At 36.7% G+C, this 19,895-nt stretch overlaps 2 protein-coding genes across 3 annotated transcripts; both read left to right on the top strand.

The window, feature by feature from the left end:
* The first annotated feature begins 168 nt into the window (after positions 1 to 168).
* LOC123870422 (pre-mRNA-splicing factor Slu7) lies at positions 169 to 13,199 on the top strand. Of its 2 annotated transcripts, XM_045913730.1 has the most exons (13): positions 169 to 489; positions 1,990 to 2,141; positions 2,328 to 2,420; positions 2,907 to 3,096; positions 3,688 to 3,770; positions 4,293 to 4,438; positions 5,402 to 5,585; positions 6,288 to 6,433; positions 7,024 to 7,129; positions 7,697 to 7,784; positions 8,104 to 8,288; positions 9,089 to 9,264; positions 13,166 to 13,199. In XM_045913730.1, exons 1-12 carry the CDS (start codon positions 321 to 323, stop codon positions 9,260 to 9,262), a joined length of 1,716 nt encoding a protein of 571 aa, XP_045769686.1. In that variant the 5' UTR covers positions 169 to 320; the 3' UTR covers positions 9,263 to 9,264; positions 13,166 to 13,199. The 2 variants fall into 2 exon arrangements, with proteins under 2 accessions (XP_045769686.1, XP_045769685.1); XM_045913729.1 differs by lacking the exon at positions 13,166 to 13,199 and having other exon boundaries at positions 9,089 to 9,478.
* Positions 9,974 to 17,386, top strand: LOC123870423 (sorting nexin-12). The gene is made up of 4 exons (XM_045913731.1): positions 9,974 to 10,258; positions 10,662 to 10,757; positions 11,399 to 11,501; positions 14,047 to 17,386. The coding sequence occupies exons 1-4, from the start codon at positions 10,088 to 10,090 to the stop codon at positions 14,172 to 14,174; spliced, it is 498 nt and encodes a 165-aa protein (XP_045769687.1). The 5' UTR covers positions 9,974 to 10,087; the 3' UTR covers positions 14,175 to 17,386.
* The last annotated feature ends 2,509 nt before the right edge of the window (positions 17,387 to 19,895 follow it).

Genomic DNA, 19,895 nt, shown 5'->3' with positions numbered 1-19,895 from the left:
ATAGCGAAAAATCGTACGTCTATGTTGGAAACATACACTGGCATTGGAAACAATCAATGTTATATTAATGTTATATCAATGTTACCCTTTCGTACTATGTTGACACTTGACAATACCATTTTGACGTAATTGACACTTGGGAATATGACAATCCGTGTGTTATAAGCTGTGGTTTTATGCAATTTTTGCAAGCATTTTTGATTTGATTACAATACGACGTATTACAATATTAATTTTATCATCATTATTTGTATTCAAGTATTAGTTTAATAATGAGATTGTTAGTATTTTGCTAAGCAAATTGTACAGGAAAGGTTAAAATGGCGACTAACGTCAGAGCGTCAGTGTCGCAAATTCTTCGCAACAAAGATGAGACTTTGGAGGAAGATGATGAACCAAAAAAGAAGTCCCGAGAGGACTGGAGAAAAGCCAAGGAGTTGGAGGAGGCTCGGAAGGCCGGTACAGCGCCCGCTGCTGTCGATGAAACTGGTAAGCATCGTATATTTGTTATACAGTGTTCATCCATCAAGTGTTTGTAAATACCTACTAAATACTGATTTTTGTTTGGTGAGAAGCTTGCCTTCGTATGTGATCGGTAGAAAATTCGTTTACTACACAACAATTGTTTTTATTGACTTAATTTATAAAAGTCTTGCTAAAACTAAGTACCTATTTGTCTCTCAATAGCTGATAAATATCAATACCAAGTTGATGTATATTAACATTGTGTTGAATTATTATCAGGCTTTATGTATGTTTAAATAGTAATAACGTTGATCTATCCTGATTGTAGATTGATAATCTTGATTCGTTTGCACATTATTGTGCATTAAAGTAGATATAAGTACTCACTTACAATAGGAAAAACTAAAAAAAATAGCAGCCTATAAAGCTTTACTGCAACCAAACCCAGTAAATAACAAAAAAAAAAAACAAGAAGGAAAACAATCGTGCCAGCGTGCAAAGGCAGCCTTATCACTAAAGTGATCTTGTAATGGAAACCCGATTGTAAGACACTTGTATCATAATCTCTTACTTGTATTTTAATCTGTTTTTGTGTAATAACCTCTTGAGGTGCATGTACAAAAACAGGATAAAATATACTTACATAAATAAAGGTACAATAGTTGTTAAATGGTCTTGAAAAAATGATCAATGACCTAAATTCTGCAAGTCTCAAAATAGGCCTTGAGTTAAATAGTACAAAAACGAAAATCATGACCAACAGTGTAGAAAAACCTATATACGTTCGAGATACTCTATTAGAATATGTGCAAGACTATATATACCTTGGCAAACAAATTTCGTTTAAAAAGTCAAGACACCGAGATGAACTTGAAAGACGCTTAAAAATCACATGGAACAAATTCTGGGCCTATAAATACATACTCAAGTCAGATTTACCTCTCAATTTAAAAACAAAAATAATGGATTCATGTCTGCTACCTTGCCTTACTTATGCTAGCCAAACCTGGATATTCAACAAATATACAAAAAATAAAATCCAAACTGCTCAGAGGGCAATGGAACGGAGCATTCTTGGTCTGCGTAGAATACACAAAACTAAAAATGCAGCTATAAGAAAAAAAACGAAAGCTATTGATGCATTAAAACATGCCATGAAGTTAAAGTGGAATTGGGCTGGTCATGTTATTCGACTCACAGATAAAAGATGGACAAAGACTGTGACTGAATGGCGTGGCCCAGTTGGGAAACGAAAGAGAGGTAGACCTGTCGAAAGCTGGGAAAATGAAATCAAAAAAACGGGAGGCATTAACTGGAAAAAAAAGGCCCTAGACAGGAAGACCTGGAGAAATCTGGAGGAGGCCTTTACTCAATAAGAGGTTCTTAATATTAAAATGAAAATTATTATTTTTTTGTCAACCAATTCTTTGTTTAGATTAAGGATAAATAAAAGGCTTTTTATTTATTTATATATAGTTGTTAAATAATATATACAAAAGTTGTTTAATAATGTTATTATTCCAGGCAAGGACATAAATCCCCACATTCCACAGTACATATCCTCAGCGCCATGGTACTATGGCACAGCCGGCCCCACCTTGAAGCATCAGAGGCCACAGGAGGACAGAGAGGGGCAGTTCACTAAACTTGACTTGTACTACAATAAAGGAGTTACTGTAAGTACTCATCTAAGTCTACAATTAATCATTTTTTGCATCTAAAATTATTAACAGAGTTTGTAATATCAAACAAAACTACAATCAAAATATAAATAAGCACAATATTTTCTTCTCACTGATAGGTGGTTCTCACCCATTAAGTGTCTTGCTTACAAAGGTAAAGGACTGTTTTGTCTTTTTTAGGCAAGTTCAGCAACAAAGTATAGAAAGGGGGCCTGTGAAAACTGTGGTGCTATGACACACAAGAAAAAAGATTGTCTGGAAAGACCAAGAAAAGTAAGTATATTTGTGAACCTAGTGAACCCATTTTTACAACTACAATACTCGCCAACACTTCATAACAAGTGAATATATTCAATCAACAAAAAAGAGTTTTGAGCATTTTGCAGGTTTCACTTCTTTAGGTAGTAACTGATGGGTAACGCCTGCGACTTTGTCCATGTAGATTTAGGTTTTTAAAAATCTTTTGAACACTCTGGTTTTCTGGAATAAAAAGTAGCCTATGTCACTCTCCAGATTTTTAACTAATATAGTAATATAGTTATAGACATAGGCTACATAGACATGCAAAAAATCACGTTGATTGCTCCATTGAGACGTGATTGAAGGACCACCCAACAAATAAACACACTTTCGCATTTATAATATGGGTAGGTATTTTTTGCTAATAAATTCTGGAAACTCTTATCTTTCACACAGGCATAACTTTCAGCATGCATCAAGTATTTCTTTTAAAATAATTAAAAATGTTGTATATTTTAGATTGGGGCAAAGTTCACAAACGCAGGCATAGCTCCCGATGAGTTCAGTCAGCCTGACCTGAATTTGAGCTATGATGGCAAGCGTGACCGCTGGAATGGCTATGACCCTGCACAGCACAAGGCCATCATTGAGGAATATCAAAAAGTTGAGGAGGCCAAGAGGGAGTTGCGGGCAAAGAGATTAGAGCAAGGTATATCATCATGATCAGCCCATCGCTGGCCCACTACTGATCACCAGTCTCGTCTCAGAACATAAAGGGTTTAGGACACAGTCCTACACACTAGCCAAGTGCAGATTAGCAGACTTCGCACACCTTTGAGAACACTATGGAGAACTCTCAGGCATGGAGGTTTCCTCACAATGTTTTCCTTCACCGATAGAGCAAGTGATATAATTATAGCTTAAAACACACATAACTGAAAAGTTTGAGGTGCAGGCCCGGGACCGAACCCTCAACCTCCAGAATAGGAGGTGGACGTATAACCACTAGGCTATCACATCATCAGACTATCACTATCATCAGACACATTCACTTTCCTCATGTTATTAAAATCATCATTATTAAGTTGAACTAAGTTCATGTCATGAGACAATTTTATCATTTGTATATATGAAAGGAAAAGCTGACTGACTGATCTATGCACAGCTCAACCTACTGGGCTGATCGGGCTGAAATTTGGCATGCAGATAGCTATTATGACTTAGACATCTGCTAAGAAAGAATTTTTGAAAATTCTATCCCTAAATCCCTGTATATACGAATAAATATTGAATGTTTTAGATCCCACTGCAACAGAAGAAGACGAATTAGAAGGTGAGGATGAAGACAAATATGTGGACGAAGTGGACATGCCCGGTACTAAGGTATCATTTTTTTTATCGCCATATTTTTTAGGGTTCCATACCGGAAGGGTGCGAACGGGATCCCATTACTTAGCCTGCTAAGTATCAGCGGGCTATATCTCGTGAACCGTAACAGCTAGAGAGTTAAAATTTTCACAAAATGTTAATTTCTATTGCTGCTATGACAATAAATAGTTAATAGCTCGTCTACACAGGCTGCGTCAGCGTAGGCGTAGCGCGTACCATTGCGTTGTAATGTATGGAACTGTATGAAACATGGCACACCGCTTTCGTAAAGCGTGGACGTATGCGTAATCCGGTGTGTTAGGGGTTTACGCGCGTCACTACGCACGTGTCACGTTTACGCAATTGGTGTGAATCGGCCTTAAAATTTCAAAATGGCAAAAAAAATGTCATTTATTGAACAATGGACCCTTGGGTTACAGAACCCTTCCTGTGCGAGACCGGCTCATACTTGACCAATTTCTTAAGTTATAATGTCTCTTAATATTAATTTCTATTTTCTATGTATTTGGTTCACAGGTGGATTCCAAGCAGCGTATCACAGTGCGCAACCTGCGCATTCGCGAGGACACCGCCAAGTATCTGCGCAACCTCGACATCAACTCCGCGTATTACGACCCCAAGACGCGCTCCATGAGAGACAACCCTAACCCAGAGGCGGCTGAGTAAGTGCTCATTCTGTACACTGTGAAATTTAAGGTGTATGGGACAAGTCCTTACAGTATGTCTCCACCGAAAATTAGGTAACTACTTACCCCTTAAAAAAGGGAAAAATAATAACGTATAATAGGTAACTGATGTTAGTTTGACTATGGTTTGACATTTGCTATGTGTAGCGTAAAATAGCTAGTGATCTACTTTTCTTGTGGCTCAAGCTCGTTTTGGTGAACGCATAGTGTCGGCCGACCCTCAAGTGTTGTTCATGAATAGGTTTTCTGTACCCTGTGCGTTCGAGCGCACTATGAGACCTCATAGTAACGTTTGTGAATACGGGTTTTAGAGCAGTGGCTAAGTGAATCGCTTTAAAGGTTGAACCGCACTATAGCAGCCCGGCGTGGTGCGGCAGCGGAGTGTGCGATATATAGTGCTAATCTAGCCTTAGCAGGTAGTTTGTCTGGCGGGAGGCTTCCGCTGTGGCTAGTTTCCACCCTACCAACAAAACCGTGCCGCCAAGCGATTTAGCGTTCCGGCACGATGCCATGTAGAAACCAAAGGAGTCTGGGCTTAATAAAAACTACCATACCCCTTCCAGGTTAGCTCGCTTCCATCTTAAACTGCATCATCACTTACCACCAGGTGAGATATCAATCAAGGGCAAACTTGTGTCTGAATAAATAAAATATAAAAAAAATTGCAGAACTATCGAGTATCGACTACACTTGTTCGTTTTGGAGAACTAGGCACTTTTATTTTGATTAAAAAAAAATATCTTGACAAATTGAATCTGTGAGAAACAGTAATAGGAGGTGAATACGAGTGTCACGTAACCATCGGGCTGTTTTGAGACAGGAGAACAAACAGACGCGGCGGGGGCCTACTACTGGTTTGCAAATTTTTCCAAACAATAATTTCTCGATTCAATTCTTTTTTTTTTAATTTGAATCCTTATTCTGTTTTATCTTTGGTAGATCGGAATACGCTGGTGAGAACTTCGTCCGTTTCACAGGCGACACTCGGTCGCACGCCACGGCGCAAATGTTCGCGTGGGAAGCGCACTGCAAGGGCCTGGACGTGCACTTGCTGGCAGAGCCAACCAAGCTGCAGATGCTGCAGCGACAGTACGAGGAGAAGAAGGACCAGTTCAAGACTCAGGTACTTTCACCCACAACACTCGGCTGCACGGCGCAGTTCTTGCTGGGGACTTTGAAGACATTTTCATATTCAGCACCCTGAAAAATCTCAGAAAAAATTTACGTCGCCCATCTTAGGTGCAGTCTTGTCCCGTGCTGCAAGTGTTTGTATACATTTTGCTTTCTCTGTCACCTGCCTTATAAAGCGAAGATGTGTTTAGTAGACCAATCACATTATTGAGAGATTATGTGATAAAACTTGTACATTATGTAACAATCCGAATTGATCTGCTGAAAACATGCGACTAACGCAAGTAAAGATTAAATAAATGAACCTTCTAGCCAAGCACGCTCTACCTTAGGCTGCATCGTCACCTATTTGTATGATAGCAGTCACGCGTATGCCTATTTTGTTAAAAAATGTTTTTTTTCTTCTTTAAATCTGGCTTTACTCTGATTAGCCAATGTCAAGTTTGTAGATATTTTCAAGTTATTGAATTTATACAAGTATGGACTCCGTCTGCGCCGGCGCCCACCGACACACGCACGGTGCCTCCCTAGAGCGCTTCCCAGTCAGTTCCACCACCAAAAAACACCAACTAACACAAAAACCAGCCACTCTTAACAAAAAAAAAAACACTCCAGACAAGCACAGCACGCGCGCCAGCAACGCCATCACAGACGAAGTCCTAAAAAAATGTTTTACTTTATAACTTTTTTCCAGGTGAAACAATCAGTGCTGGACAAGTACGGGGGTGAAGAGCACTTGAGAGCCCCGCCGCGGGAGCTGCTGTTGGCGCAGAGCGAGGTGTTCGTGCAGTACAATCGCGACGGCAGCAGAGTGGGGGCAGCTGAGAAGCAGCTTGCCAAGTGAGTATCGTACGCAGTTCCAGGTGAAACAATCAGTGCTGGGCAATCAGTGAAGAACATTTGAGAACGCCGCCGCGGGAACTGCTACGTTCGTTCGGTACAATCGTGACGGCATTCGTGGCATCAAACTATTTCTTTGTAACCGAATAACAATTGATTAATCGAAAAACAATCGATTTTTCAGTTGCTACAAAGCGCGTGGGTCTGGGACGAATGAATCGAAAATCGAATGATTCAGATTTTCGTATTCGTTTCAGACTGTGTGCTCCCGCATTCGTAGACAGTACCGCGGCGTCTGACGTAAAACCAGACTGGTGTGTGACACAGCTGGCTGTGCTATGGGAATGCCTTCGAAAGGCTTACGTGCGAAAGGGACGTTTACAGCGCACTCTTGCGCATAAAACAGTTAAGAGAGACAGCTTGTCTTCGGGCTTGTCATAGACAACTAGCGCATGCTATGGAATAGCCTTACGTGATTTTCTCTTGGAGTGAAAGGGACGGGGCTACCCTTTTTTTACCACAATCAGGCTGTTTCGGATGCCGGTCCCGCCCTCTGTGAGCAATGCTATAAGTGCGTCCTTTTATTACAGGAGCAAATACGAAGAGGATGTCCTCATAAACAATCACACGTCAGTTTGGGGCTCCTACTGGCGAGATGGACAGTGGGGGTACAAATGCTGCCACTCTTTTATTAAGGTAAGCTTTAATTGAATCACTGTTGAAACGAGACAGCGTTATACCGCTGGCGTAAATCTGTCTCGTTTTAACTAATACTTTGGTCTAAGCAAAGTGCACTCTATAGATTTCAACCTCATTCTCATTTCTATCATTTCCTTCATTAGAAACAGAAAGTCAGAAAGTTTTTACTCAAATAAACTTTTACAAGTGCTTTTGAATCATCCAAAGAACCTGCCATTGCATGGTTCGGAAAACACTCCCAAAAACGAAGTAGCCGCCATATTGAATTTTTTTTCAAAAATTTATAGCCAGGGATGATGTAAATATTCTTACGTTACCCAATACATCCAAATCTAATAGAAATTATGGTGGGACAAAAACTCAGAAACATAGGAATGTAGGTAATGTTTTTTTTGGCAGTCATCATAAAAATCTAATCATTTTTATCGAGTATTTCTCAAAAATAAACAATTCTAGATTTCGTTTATTGGCCAGTATTTATAGTGAGCGAGACGGAATACATCTTCTCATGGCAACTCACGGCTATTTTAAATTTGGATGCATAGTATTATTTATGTTCTTCAGATGTCATACTGCGTGGGTGAAGCCGGGAAGTCAGTTATACTAGAGGTTCCCGAAGACAAAGCTCTACAAAAGCAAGACAAAAAGGATGGTGAGTTATCCACACACTTAATTTAGGGTGCGTTTCCAGTGACGCGGGGCTGGGAGGTATGGAGCAGAGAAGAGCAGTGAAAAGTGGCAGGTGTTACATTTGAAGCGGGGCGGGGCGGAGTGGAGCTGAGCAGAATAGGGCTGCATTGCTGCACCGTCCCGCTATCGTTCGCTTCGTGCCCTCCGCTCGGCACCATAGCCTGTTCGACTTCATTCTGTCTGTCTCGGGGCTGCGTGATCATATATTTTATGTGAAAGAGCCGACATTCAAATAAAATAGCTATTTCAGATTTATCTAAATTAATATTTGTTTTTAACAGATAAATCAATAAAATCCTCGTCATCATCGGATTCGAGCTCAGACAGCAGTTCTTCCGACTCGGAGCACGATAAACGGTCGAAAACAGAGAAGACAAGCAAGAAAAAGAAGAACAAGAAGCGGTCCAAGAAGAAGAAAAAGAAGGAATTGAAGAAGGGAAAGCGCGAGGAGGATAAACTCAAAAAGGTAATTCTTCTGTTGTTTTATTTAAAAACTTTTTTCAAGGAAATATTGGAAGTAAAATAGCAACACTGTTATTTGCTACAAGTTTATTTAAAAATTATTAGACTTAATTTAATTTTTAACTATTAGTTATAAAAAAAGGATAGAATTATTTTAAAACTAACTAACAAAAGGAAAATGGTATTTCAATAATTACATTTGTCTGAAGCTATACTGAATCATTCCTCTAAAATTAAATTCAAAAAATAAGGTTTGTAAGCTTATTTTTGATGATGTTGCTGGGATGCCTATTCACTGGTGACTATTTATTTATTTATTTAACCATCTATGACAAAAAATAACAGGATAGATAGGTTACAAGTGTAAATTAAAAATTTATAACACCCCCGACGATCCAAAGTATTTGAGTTTTCCAAAACATCATTTTCAAATAAATAATTATGTATGTAAGCAATGTCTATCTTGACAGCTTGACATTTCTTTATTGACATAATATTATGAACCTAACGGTTATCTAACCTTCTTTTCTACAAGAAAACTAGAAAAGAGGTGATAACTCTTAAACGGCTGAACCAATTTTTTTAGATTATAGCTAAGAACACTCTCGATCAAGCCACCTTTCAAACAAAAAAAACTAAATTAAAATCGGTTCATTCGTTTAGGCGCTACGATGCCACAGACAGATACACAGATACACAGATACACACGTCAAACTTATAACACCCCTCTTTTTGGGTCGGGGGTTAAAAAACAAAGGACTAGATTATATTTTTGAATTTCAACTTTATTATTATTCCAAACAGGCTCTAGAGATGGAGGAAAGAAAACAGAAGCACGCCGAGTACCTGCTCTCAGTAGATGAAAGGAAACGTCCATACAACAGTATGATACAAGTCAAAGAACCCACGGAGGAGGAAATGGAGGCCTACATGATGAAACGGCGCAGGGAAGAAGACCCTATGAGCCAGTTTATGTAGAATGAACAAATTAAAAACTTTATAGAAATGCTATCAGGCAAGATTTATGCTAACTTCACTCGTTGTTTTTCCAACATTAGTACCTTTTCTGATTGAAACTAAGGATAACCAGAGGTGTCAAACTGCAGCATTTGCATAGGGTAACCATATTTTTAAGTTAGGAATAAGTATTTATCGAATGTAAAATAGAAAAATAAACATATTATTTTATTGTTATGCTGTATTTTTTCGTTACCTCTGGCCTCTGGGCTACTAATACTTATCTGAATCCTACATTTTCTGAAACGTCTATTTGGTATAGCTATTTGAAGTTAAAAAAATTACAGTCAGCAGCGCAGTTACAAGCAACCGTTGCACACGGTTGTAGTCTGAGTATAATAAGTTCTAAAACCTGTACAGGCAAATTCAATTAACATATTCTACTAAAATGGTAGGTTTTTTAATGTTGCAATACTGAAATTGAAAACCGTCAACCTCCGAATTACTAATCTGTGGTCAAAGCAGATATTTTTCTATATAATTAGTTTAATTTACAATTTTAGAATCTTTCATAATTTACTTAGTTTATTACCTAAATAGTTAGCTAATCTATTTTTTTTGATTTCATACTGAATCTTGAATTTTATTACTTTCTTAAATGTACTGATGCTTATTGAACGCAGTCATAATAAATATTTGCTGATTGAACGCAACCTTAACATGGCCATTTTTCAAACCGAACGTCAAAATGTTGATTCATGTCAATTTGTCAAATTCATTTGCTTTGCTTTTTGATTAGTGAACCGTCTTTATTAAGTTTGTGATTGTTTGTTTTATAAAAGAGTTATGATGGCTGAGGACACAACAGCCGACGCGACAAGACGCTTAAATGTTAAGAAACAAACTCTAGACGACGCGTACGCGGCCCCGGCGAACTTCCTGGAGATCGACGTGGTGAACCCCGTAACGATGGGAGTCGGGAAGAAGCGCTACACCGATTACGAAGTTCGCATGAGGGTAAGTCGGGCAGGATGCAGTCAATGCCTTAAAGGGATAATTGGATTAATCGGTCACGCTACTTCGATGTTTGCGATGTGTACTGCGACTTTTTGTGGGCGGATCGTGTGCCAAATCGCGAGTCGTACCAACGTCGATGATAGCAAAACTGAACGATAAAAAAACTCGGGAATGAATTGCCCTATCTACTTTCAAGTAACGTTGTGATAACAACAAATACCAGGCCAAGTTGTCGGATTTTTCTCAGACCAGGGTGTGTTTGGAACCCTTGTAGGTTTAGTTTAAACATAAACAATTTATCATCATCATCACAAAAGCAGTACTTTTCGAAAAGTCATCACAGTTCTTGAATTCTATTAAAGTAAAGATTGGTTTAAATTTGACTACCGATTCCTGCTTCCAGACCAATTTGCCAGTGTTCAAAGTGAAAGAGTCCAGTGTAAGACGGCGGTACAGTGACTTTGAATGGCTCAGAAACGAATTGGAGAGAGATAGTAAGGTTAGTGCATTGATAGGGTCAATTTTTATACCATTATAAACATTAAACTTGTGAATATGACATTTAGATCATTGCAATCATTGTTATATTGACTACATTAGTATTGTTATAAGAAAAACAATACAATAATCTAATTGATGTTTGAGAAGAGTACCTAGCACATATAACTGTCACTGTACTTTACCCAAAAGCTTTTAAAAGTGGCTTATGCAAATGGCATTTAATTGCTGCTTGTACAAATTCTGCTCTGGAAAATGGCAGCAAAAATGAAATTTGAAAAAACACAGTGCAGTCCCTCTTTGTTCAATGTATAAAAGTAACAGTAAATCAGAAGTTATTCTGATCATCATTCTAGGCTCTGTCTTTTTTACATTCATAGATCACAACCCATGCTGTAATTAGCTAGAATATACCAGCGACTTCATATGCATAGGATTTTCCGGCATAAAAAGTTGGCCATGTTAATTTCCGGGATGCAAGCTACCTCTGTAGCAAATTTTGTATCAATCGGTTAAATCGAGGGGTCTTTTTATCCTAGAAAATCAAAAAGTTCCCATGGGATTTTTAAAAACCTAAATCCATACAGATGAAGTCCCATGCATCAGCTAGTTTAAAATAAAAATGATTTCCATTAATTTCAGATAGTAGTACCTCCCTTGCCCGGTAAAGCCTTAAAGAGACAACTACCATTTAGAGGCGATGATGGCATTTTTGAAGAAGAATTCATTGAAGACCGTAGAAAAGGTAAAATATGCAAAGTAATTCATTTTTAGGGTTCTGTACCTCAAACGCAAAAACGGAACCCTTATTGTCTGTCTATCTGTCTGTCTGTCCGTCCGTTTTTTCTTATAGACCAAAATCAGATCATAGCAATCAATATCAACATAAATTGGCTCCATTTTCCATCCAGGAGACATTTGCAAAAGTGAGCATAAAACTAGGTGTAGGTACTCTATTCCCTCACTCTCATAGTCAGCAATCAGGTATGAATGGATTGATACCTCTTAAAGTGATATTTTAAAGGCAACCTGAGCATATTAGAACAAAACTTTTAGAGCCATTGTCTCACTTACTGCCATCTCAATACCACTGCAGTATTGTATGTTGAATAAAAACATTTATTACTTAAATGCATGATACTGGTTTGTACTATATGCTTCATACAGGTCGACCTTGCATTACCATTTTATGAATAATCCAATTAAATGCGTTAATAATGCTAATAGATTTATGTTATAATGCTGTTTATAGTTTTATACTCTACCGGCGACCTGCCGGGCGATTCAGAACACTCGATTCGGTAAGTTACCGTTCGATAAAACGTACTTTCCATTGAAAAATACATCTTATCGAACGACAACTTACCAAATCGAGTGTTCTGAATCGCCCGGCTGGCCCGGCTTCACATTGGTTGCTTATTTAAATTTTCATTCTCTAATTTGTTTTGAAAATAAAATATAGCCTATGTCACTCAGAAATAATGTAGCTTTCTGCTGGTGAAAAATTTTCATAATCAGTTCAGTAGTTCTAGAGAATTCTTCCTACAAACATTCTTACAAATTTTAACTATTTACTAGTATAGATGTATAAAGAGTTTGTTAGGTAAATAGAATATTATTATCCATTATAATTGATTTTTAGGTTTACTTTTGAATAAAACTAAAGTGTGTCCGGGAAGTTTTTGAAATTTTTGATCTGTTTCTTCTTTCGCCGTTTCATTAACTTAGTTTTAAAAAATATTATTACTAACAAAAATTAATCTGCTGCCAATATTATATATTTATTAGTTCAAGGTTCATTAAACTAAAATTTTTGTTTGACTGTCCGATTTTGTTTAGCAAGAAGTTTGTGATTCATTGGTAGTTTTGCTTTTATAGTGACTCATGATAATGTCTACGTCATTTACTATCATTGTATGACGAATGGGGTTTTTAGGAGAAATATGTAAAATGGAAAGGATAAAGAGAATGAATTAAGTAAATTGACTACACTTATACTTATACTAGATGATCCCTGCGACTTTGTTCCCGTGGATATAGGTTTTTAATAATCCTGTGGGAACTCATTAATTTTCCGGGATGAAAAGTAGCCTATGTGTTAATCCAAGGTATAATCTATCTCCATTCCCAGCCAAATACGTCCAGTAGTTTTTGCGTGACAGAGTGACAAACATCCATACATTCGCATTTATAATATTAGTAGGATTATAAACTAGCTGATGCCCGCGACTTATTTCGCGTGGTTTAAGTTTTTCAAAAATCCCGTGGGAACTCTGATTTATTTAAATTAAAAGAAGCCATGTGAACCTGCACTCTCAAGTCTCAGGCCATTAACAATATCCATGCAAAGAATCATGTTGATCCGTTGCTCCGGTAGTGATTACTATCATAGATGATTATTATTATTTACTAGCTGTGCCCGCGACTTCGTTCGCGTGGAATAGTGACTTTTCGCGCTTTATATAGCCACGGACGCTCAGGCGCGAGGCGCCGTGATTCTTGAAATTGACATAACTTTTTTATTTATGAACCGATTGACATGAAATAAACACTAAATCCTAAGTGAAGCTTACTACAATATATTAGTGAAAACCGTATCTAAATCGAATACGCCGTTTCTGAGATTAGCGTGCACAAACACACAGACAAACAGACAAAAAAAAAATTACAATTCGGGTTCGGCATCGATATAATAACAACCCCTGCTACTTTTTTTTTATATATTTCCATTGTACAGACACCACTTTTCTACAATTTTATTATATGTATAGATAGACTTTGTTTTGTTTTTTTACGAAGTTACTTCATTGGTTGAAGTTGTTCAACCTTCAATAAACAAATTTTTGCGTCAATGATAAAGGTCTTTGCACTTTATCCTTTCATGATAACATGACTGATACAACTAGCAGGTAATGGCCTTGCAATATGAGGTCATATAAGTGCATAAAGCGGCGATAGTCTACTGGTTATGACGTTGGCGCCTATTCGGAGGGTTGGGGTTCGACTCTGGGCACGCACGGTCTTAGGAAATTAAATACCACTTGCTTTAACAGTGAAGGAAAACATTGTGCCTGAAATACTGCTGCATGCCTGAAAGTCCTCCATAATGCTCTAAAAGGTATGATCTAAACCCTCCTCATTCTGAGAGGAGACCCGTACTCAGAAGTGGGCCGGCGATGCCCATCGAGACACAAGTTTAATTCAAATCTTGCTGTATCCACAATTTTTGATATGCATTTAAAAATTATTTATTTTGATTTGTATGAACAATGCTATGTCATTATTCCCAGGACTGGAAGTGTTCATAAACAAGATCGCGGGTCACCCGCTGGCGCAGAACGAGCGCTGTCTGCACATGTTCCTGCAGGACCCCACCATCGACCGCAGCTACGTGCCCGGCAAGATACGCAACACTTAACCCCCTCACTCTCACACAACTAACTACTAACGAGGAACTCTAAAACGATTCACCACTCACCTCATTGCTAAGATGTTGAGCTTATTCCGTTTATCCACCCTAGGTTGCCAGTTTTAGCCACTCTAGGGTGTATATTTGGAAATGGGTATCCAAAGATCCACCCCGGATAAAAAACTGTTAACTGCAAAACAATAGTTTAACAGTTATCGCGAAAAACATGGAATTCAGAAAAACTAATGTTTCTAAAAAAGTTTATGTGTAGGAACTAAAAACTAATTAAAATCAAACTAAAAAGCTTTGATCCTAGATAATGTATTTTTTTTCCACATTTTTGGCAATAACTCAGAAACTAATTTTTGTAGTTAACTGTTTTTGAGATGGGTATGTGTCAGTAGGCATAAACAGTTGTAATGGGTATGGCCACCAATATTAGTTAAATCAAAATAATCTAGGAAAAATCGTAAACTTTAGTTTGTGGTTTTAGTTTTTATGTTCCATTTGCATAATAAAGATCAAAGTGCGATTTTGTACCGCCCGAAGTTTTATCAGAATGCGACGTGACGTCACAACGAGAGAATGACGTCATATTCTATGCTCGTTAAATCTTTATACGACTCAAAACAAATAACTAGTATAGTATAATATAGCTATAGATTTTTAAAGCAAAAAATTTGAAACCGTGAGAGTGCTCATGACGAGATCTACAGGTTTTTGACTTTGCTCAGACTTAAGTTTCAGTTAAAACGAGACAGACTTATGCTAGCGATATAACGTTGTCTCGTTTTAACAGTGTCTTAAGTTTCAATTCAGTCTTAAGTTTTCTTTATTGCGATTTTGGGTTAGTTTACAGATCTTAATATATATTGTTAGTGTTCTGCCAAATTCTACCTTACGGCATTCAATAATACAGTCATGTCTTGTTATTAAAATATTATTTCTACATATTTTAAGAAGTACTAAGTAATTCTAGTCTAAATGTTTTACATTTCTTATACCTTGTCAGTTATATATTCATTAATGGAGTAGTAACCTTTTTCTATTAAAAATTTCATTAATTTTGCTTTAAAGGAAGAAACCTCATTCGTGGCTATAATATCTTTTGGCAAGTGATTATAGAGTATTGGCCCAGTGAAGAAGAGGATTTTTGAGAAGAGAGAACTCTTACTATGTGGGTGGCGTATTTTCATGTGTCTTCTAATGTTATTGCAATGTTCGAACAGACTTGAGTTAGATTTAATAAAATTTATTGTCTCATAGATAATACTTGGCAATGTCAATAACTTGTATTTCTTAAAATATGGTTTACAACTATCTGCGTTGCTTAACTTAAATATTGCTCTTAAGCATTTCTTTTGCGCTTTAAAAGCTGTTTCTTTGTCTGTGGAATTGCCCCAAAATATAATACCATACCTCAGGACAGAGGCAACATAGCCATGATAAACTGTTAATAATGCAGAATGTCACTTTGAGTAAAGTCAAAGTCCGCTCTATAGATCTCAACCTCAGATTTATTGACGTCACAATGTTTCGCGGAAAAAAAAATGTTAACAAGCCTCACATCACAACAACAGTAAGTATGTGATCTAAACTCTTAAAATTTATTTTATTTTAGTTAAAATTCTGTGTTCTTCATTGGTATGGCGGCTGGCCCGTTCTTGTAATACAAGTTTATGCAATTTAAAAAAAACTAACTCATATAGTTTTTTTTCTTCTTCTGGCTTTACACAGATTAGCCAATGTCTGTTCTTATAGTACATATTACATATGTAACGTTTTTGAATAAATTTTTGTAATTAGAAGTTATAACCAACCCAGCGATACCGCCGCGCACTAATGTTAAGATCTATAGAGAGTACTTTGACTTTGCTCAGACTAAAGACATGTTTAAAGCCAGACAGTCTTGTTTTAACTGACACTTAAGTCTAAGCAAAGTTATGATACATTCTATAGATCTCAGCCTAAAACTAAAACGGTAAAATTAAGTTAGTAAAAAAAATTGCCAACAAAATCTTTCCATCTATAGGTGAGCGATTAATGTAAGAGAATCGTTTTAAAGTTCATACCAAATTAAATAAATTGCAGTAACTGGAAAACAAACAACTAAACGATGAAAAACAATATTTTTGAATAAAAAAAAACGAATCACAATTCGATAAACATTTTGCACTTCATTCCATGCAGATAGGAAAATTAATAAAAAAGGACAAAAAATATGTACCACCTGCCATAAAGTAAATAAATAGTCTATGGAACTACTTTGAGTAAAATGTGTTTTTAGAACAAATGTGCTATGAAATTTAGGCTGGAAACGTAAATATGACTAGAGACCCTATTGTTAATTTATTAAATTAAAGTTTAGCTAACTTGACACGAGTGTTGAGGGTAAATCCGTCACTGCGAGTGCCTATCCATTAAAGCATAGTGGAGCGGCGATGTGTTAATCAGACCAATTGGATTATAATGTTATACAATTGACACATCATCTTTGAATAATCTGGTTGATTACTTAACACGTCTCCGCTGTAGTGAACAGGCGCCCTTAGTATGGATGGTGCTGTCTATCAACACAATAATTATTGTAAAATGGCAAAAGGTCTTTGCAAAAAAATCGCGTGCGCGCTCTCTCGCTGCGCGTGATTCGAAAAATGTATTAAATTTATTTCTACTTGATACTTGCCATTGAATTGCATATTATTTGTGAAGTAGAAGTATTTGTGTTCATTAATTCAGGAGTTATGAGGCTGACGGACGAACAGACAAATGCTAATTAAACCGAGTAGACTTTGAGAATTCTCTTCGCTCGGTAAATTACACTAGGGGCTCGTGTCGTGTATAGTTTTATGTTTCTGCCATTATTAATTTGTTTGTTAAGAAATGACCAATGTAAACAAATATGACTGTTACTTTAATTTTAGAAATATACTTAAGACCGAGGTAAAACATTTATTTGATCAAATCAGAACATTAGATAGTAACCATCGATGTAAGAAAGCTGTCATCATCCCAAAAAACTTGTACAAAAACATATGTATGAAAGAGATTGATGTACTTCGATGATTAGGATGGATTTCCACCTAGTGGAATGGAGCAGAGATATGTATATTTGACCAATCAGGTTATTGTTAGATGACTTGATAATTAAACTATCACGTCATCTCTCAATAATCTAATTAGTTGGGAACACGACATCTCCATTCCACTCCGCTTCAATGGATAAGCGCCCTTACTACTACTGTTTACATCTTTAGCCATTTCTCAGCAAACAAATCTAATGTTTTAAAAGTAAGCAATATTATTAATCTGTTATCATTATTATAATAATATGATTGGTTCATTTATGAAAGTGATCATTATAAAACTTCGCCATTGTGGTTTTGTTGCATAAAATGACATGTTGTTAACGGTGTACTAATTTCGCAATTTAGGCATAATAATGATTATTGTATTTATGCCACAGTCTAAAGGAAAAAGGTAGATTGGTTTCGCCAATAAGTGAAACAAGACTGGAGAAGCTGATAAAAAAAACTCAGGACTGATTAGCCCGGTGGGTCCTTTTTCTTTTTGAAATAAAAAATGTAACCTTGAAAAGCACTGTCGCATATTTGACACCTCTTTCAAATTTAATACCATTAATTTAAAATGTATTTAGCCAATAATGGGGCATTTACATATTCGCAAAAGAGGGCGAGTGGTTAGTTACTGCGCAGTGCTGACTGCTGAGATTTTTTTTTTTTCTCGTCTGGCTTTTACAATGATTAGCCAATGTCAAGTTTGTAGTTATTTGTAACAAGTTAGCTAAACTATACAAGTATGGACCCCGTCTGTACCGGCGCCCGCCGACACACGCACGGCACCCCCTTAGAGCGCTTTCCAGTCTGTTTTAACAAAAAAAAACACTCCAAAAAGTCACAACACGCGCGCCAGCAAACGCCACCACAGACGAAGTCCACTGCTGAGATTATGCAACAAATGTGTCAATGACAGTAACGGTTACTGTCATCGACGTGCGATAGCGAATGTGTAAATGCAGGGTATAGATCGTTTCAACGTATAGTTCCTATGGCGTTATGTTGGCTCCCCTGTCTGTCCAAGTCATTGGCACCATATTTGCATAAGAAGACGCAGATTTTGTTTGTTTTCATTTGATTTTCCTTAATGATTGAAATGAAAATCAAATGAAAATAAACAAAATCTGCGTCTTCTCATGCCAATATGGTGCCAATGACCACCCAATGACTTAGACAGACAGGGGAGCCAACATAACGCCATAGGAACTACTCGTTGAAACGAGCTCTAAGAGTGCTGGTTTGGCTTTTATAACCAAGTTTGTTATGTCGAACTTCTTCCTTTATTCTGTGTAACTATTTATGCTTATACATATATAAATCTCATTGTTTTAATAAAACTTAAGTTTTAAAATTATATCGAGTGTATTTATTGTGTATTGATGTAATTAAATTAATTATTACTCAGTGGGTAGTGTAAAATGATTTACACTGACGGAAGTATCAAATAATAATTTAACGGTGATATTATACTTGGTATAATAAATTTAATTTATTTATAAAATAAATACTTAATGTAAATTTTAAATTAACGAAAAAATTAAAAATTGAACTGATAAAATCTTTTTGTATAGCAACATTGATTTTTGAATACCTTGCTGTATTGTTGAAGGTGACAGGATCTAAAATGTTGTCAATGTAATTTTCACAGTTGTTCCAAGTCTGTTGCTATGCTGTCAACAGCTCAACAGCTAGATTGAGACTGAGTAGGCCAGTTAAAACGAGATAGATTTATATCTCTACATAAGTCTGTCTCGTTTTAACCCGCTTTGAGTCTGAGCAAAGTCAAAGTGTGTTTGATACACCTCGACCTGAGTGTTGTTTGGAAGTCTATGTAATATTTTTGAATCTGTGTTTTTAAAATTCTACCAAGGATAATGTTGCCAACATGAAAAAAAGCGTTACGATGCAAACAACTGAAGTTGAAAATAAATCTATGATATAGATGTAAATTAGGTTTAGTTTTATTTTGTATGAAACCGGGATAAAGTTATTAGCTTTATGTGCAGAGTTTAATAAGAGATGAACTGATGACTTAGGCCGGTGTTACAATATCACTATCCAAGTAATGAATATTCCTAAATAAAAAATGTAAAATCTTAACTTTTGTGTTTATTTTCCCTTGTAAACCTTAATAGACTTACCACAAAAACAAAAGTATAATTGACGCCTAAGTATTGCTGGTTTTTAACCCCCCGACCCAAAAAGAGGGGTGTTATAAGTTTGACGTGTGTATCTGTCTGTGTCATCGTAGCTCCTAAACTAGTGAACCGATTTTAATTAAGTTTTTTTAACCGATTTCGAAAAAAGGAGGAGGTTCTCAATCTTTTCAAAACTAATTCTGACACATTAGTCGATACTAGAGCTAATTTCTTAAACTGGACCCTTTCAAGTAAAGATTTTTATATAAGCCTGTGAGGATGATACTGCCATTGTCACAACTGAAAATGCCATAAGCCTACGTTGTCGTATTAGTTTAAAAAATGCGAAAAACCAAATTAAATTTGAATTTCGCGGGCAGGCCCGTCGCTTCTTCGTTGGAAATTAAACTTACTTCTGCTACGCGGTGCAAAGTCACTAAACTCGCTTGATTTATGATATGAGTTCGTCGATACATCTACAATCTACATTATTCAGCCATCGCCCTAAGTGGAAA

Source organism: Maniola jurtina, chromosome 12 (assembly GCF_905333055.1).
Source record: "Maniola jurtina chromosome 12, ilManJurt1.1, whole genome shotgun sequence".
NCBI classification, from domain to species: domain Eukaryota; kingdom Metazoa; phylum Arthropoda; class Insecta; order Lepidoptera; family Nymphalidae; genus Maniola; species Maniola jurtina.
Note: the sequence above shows the minus strand (reverse complement) of the source record. Positions and strands in the feature narration are given on the sequence as shown.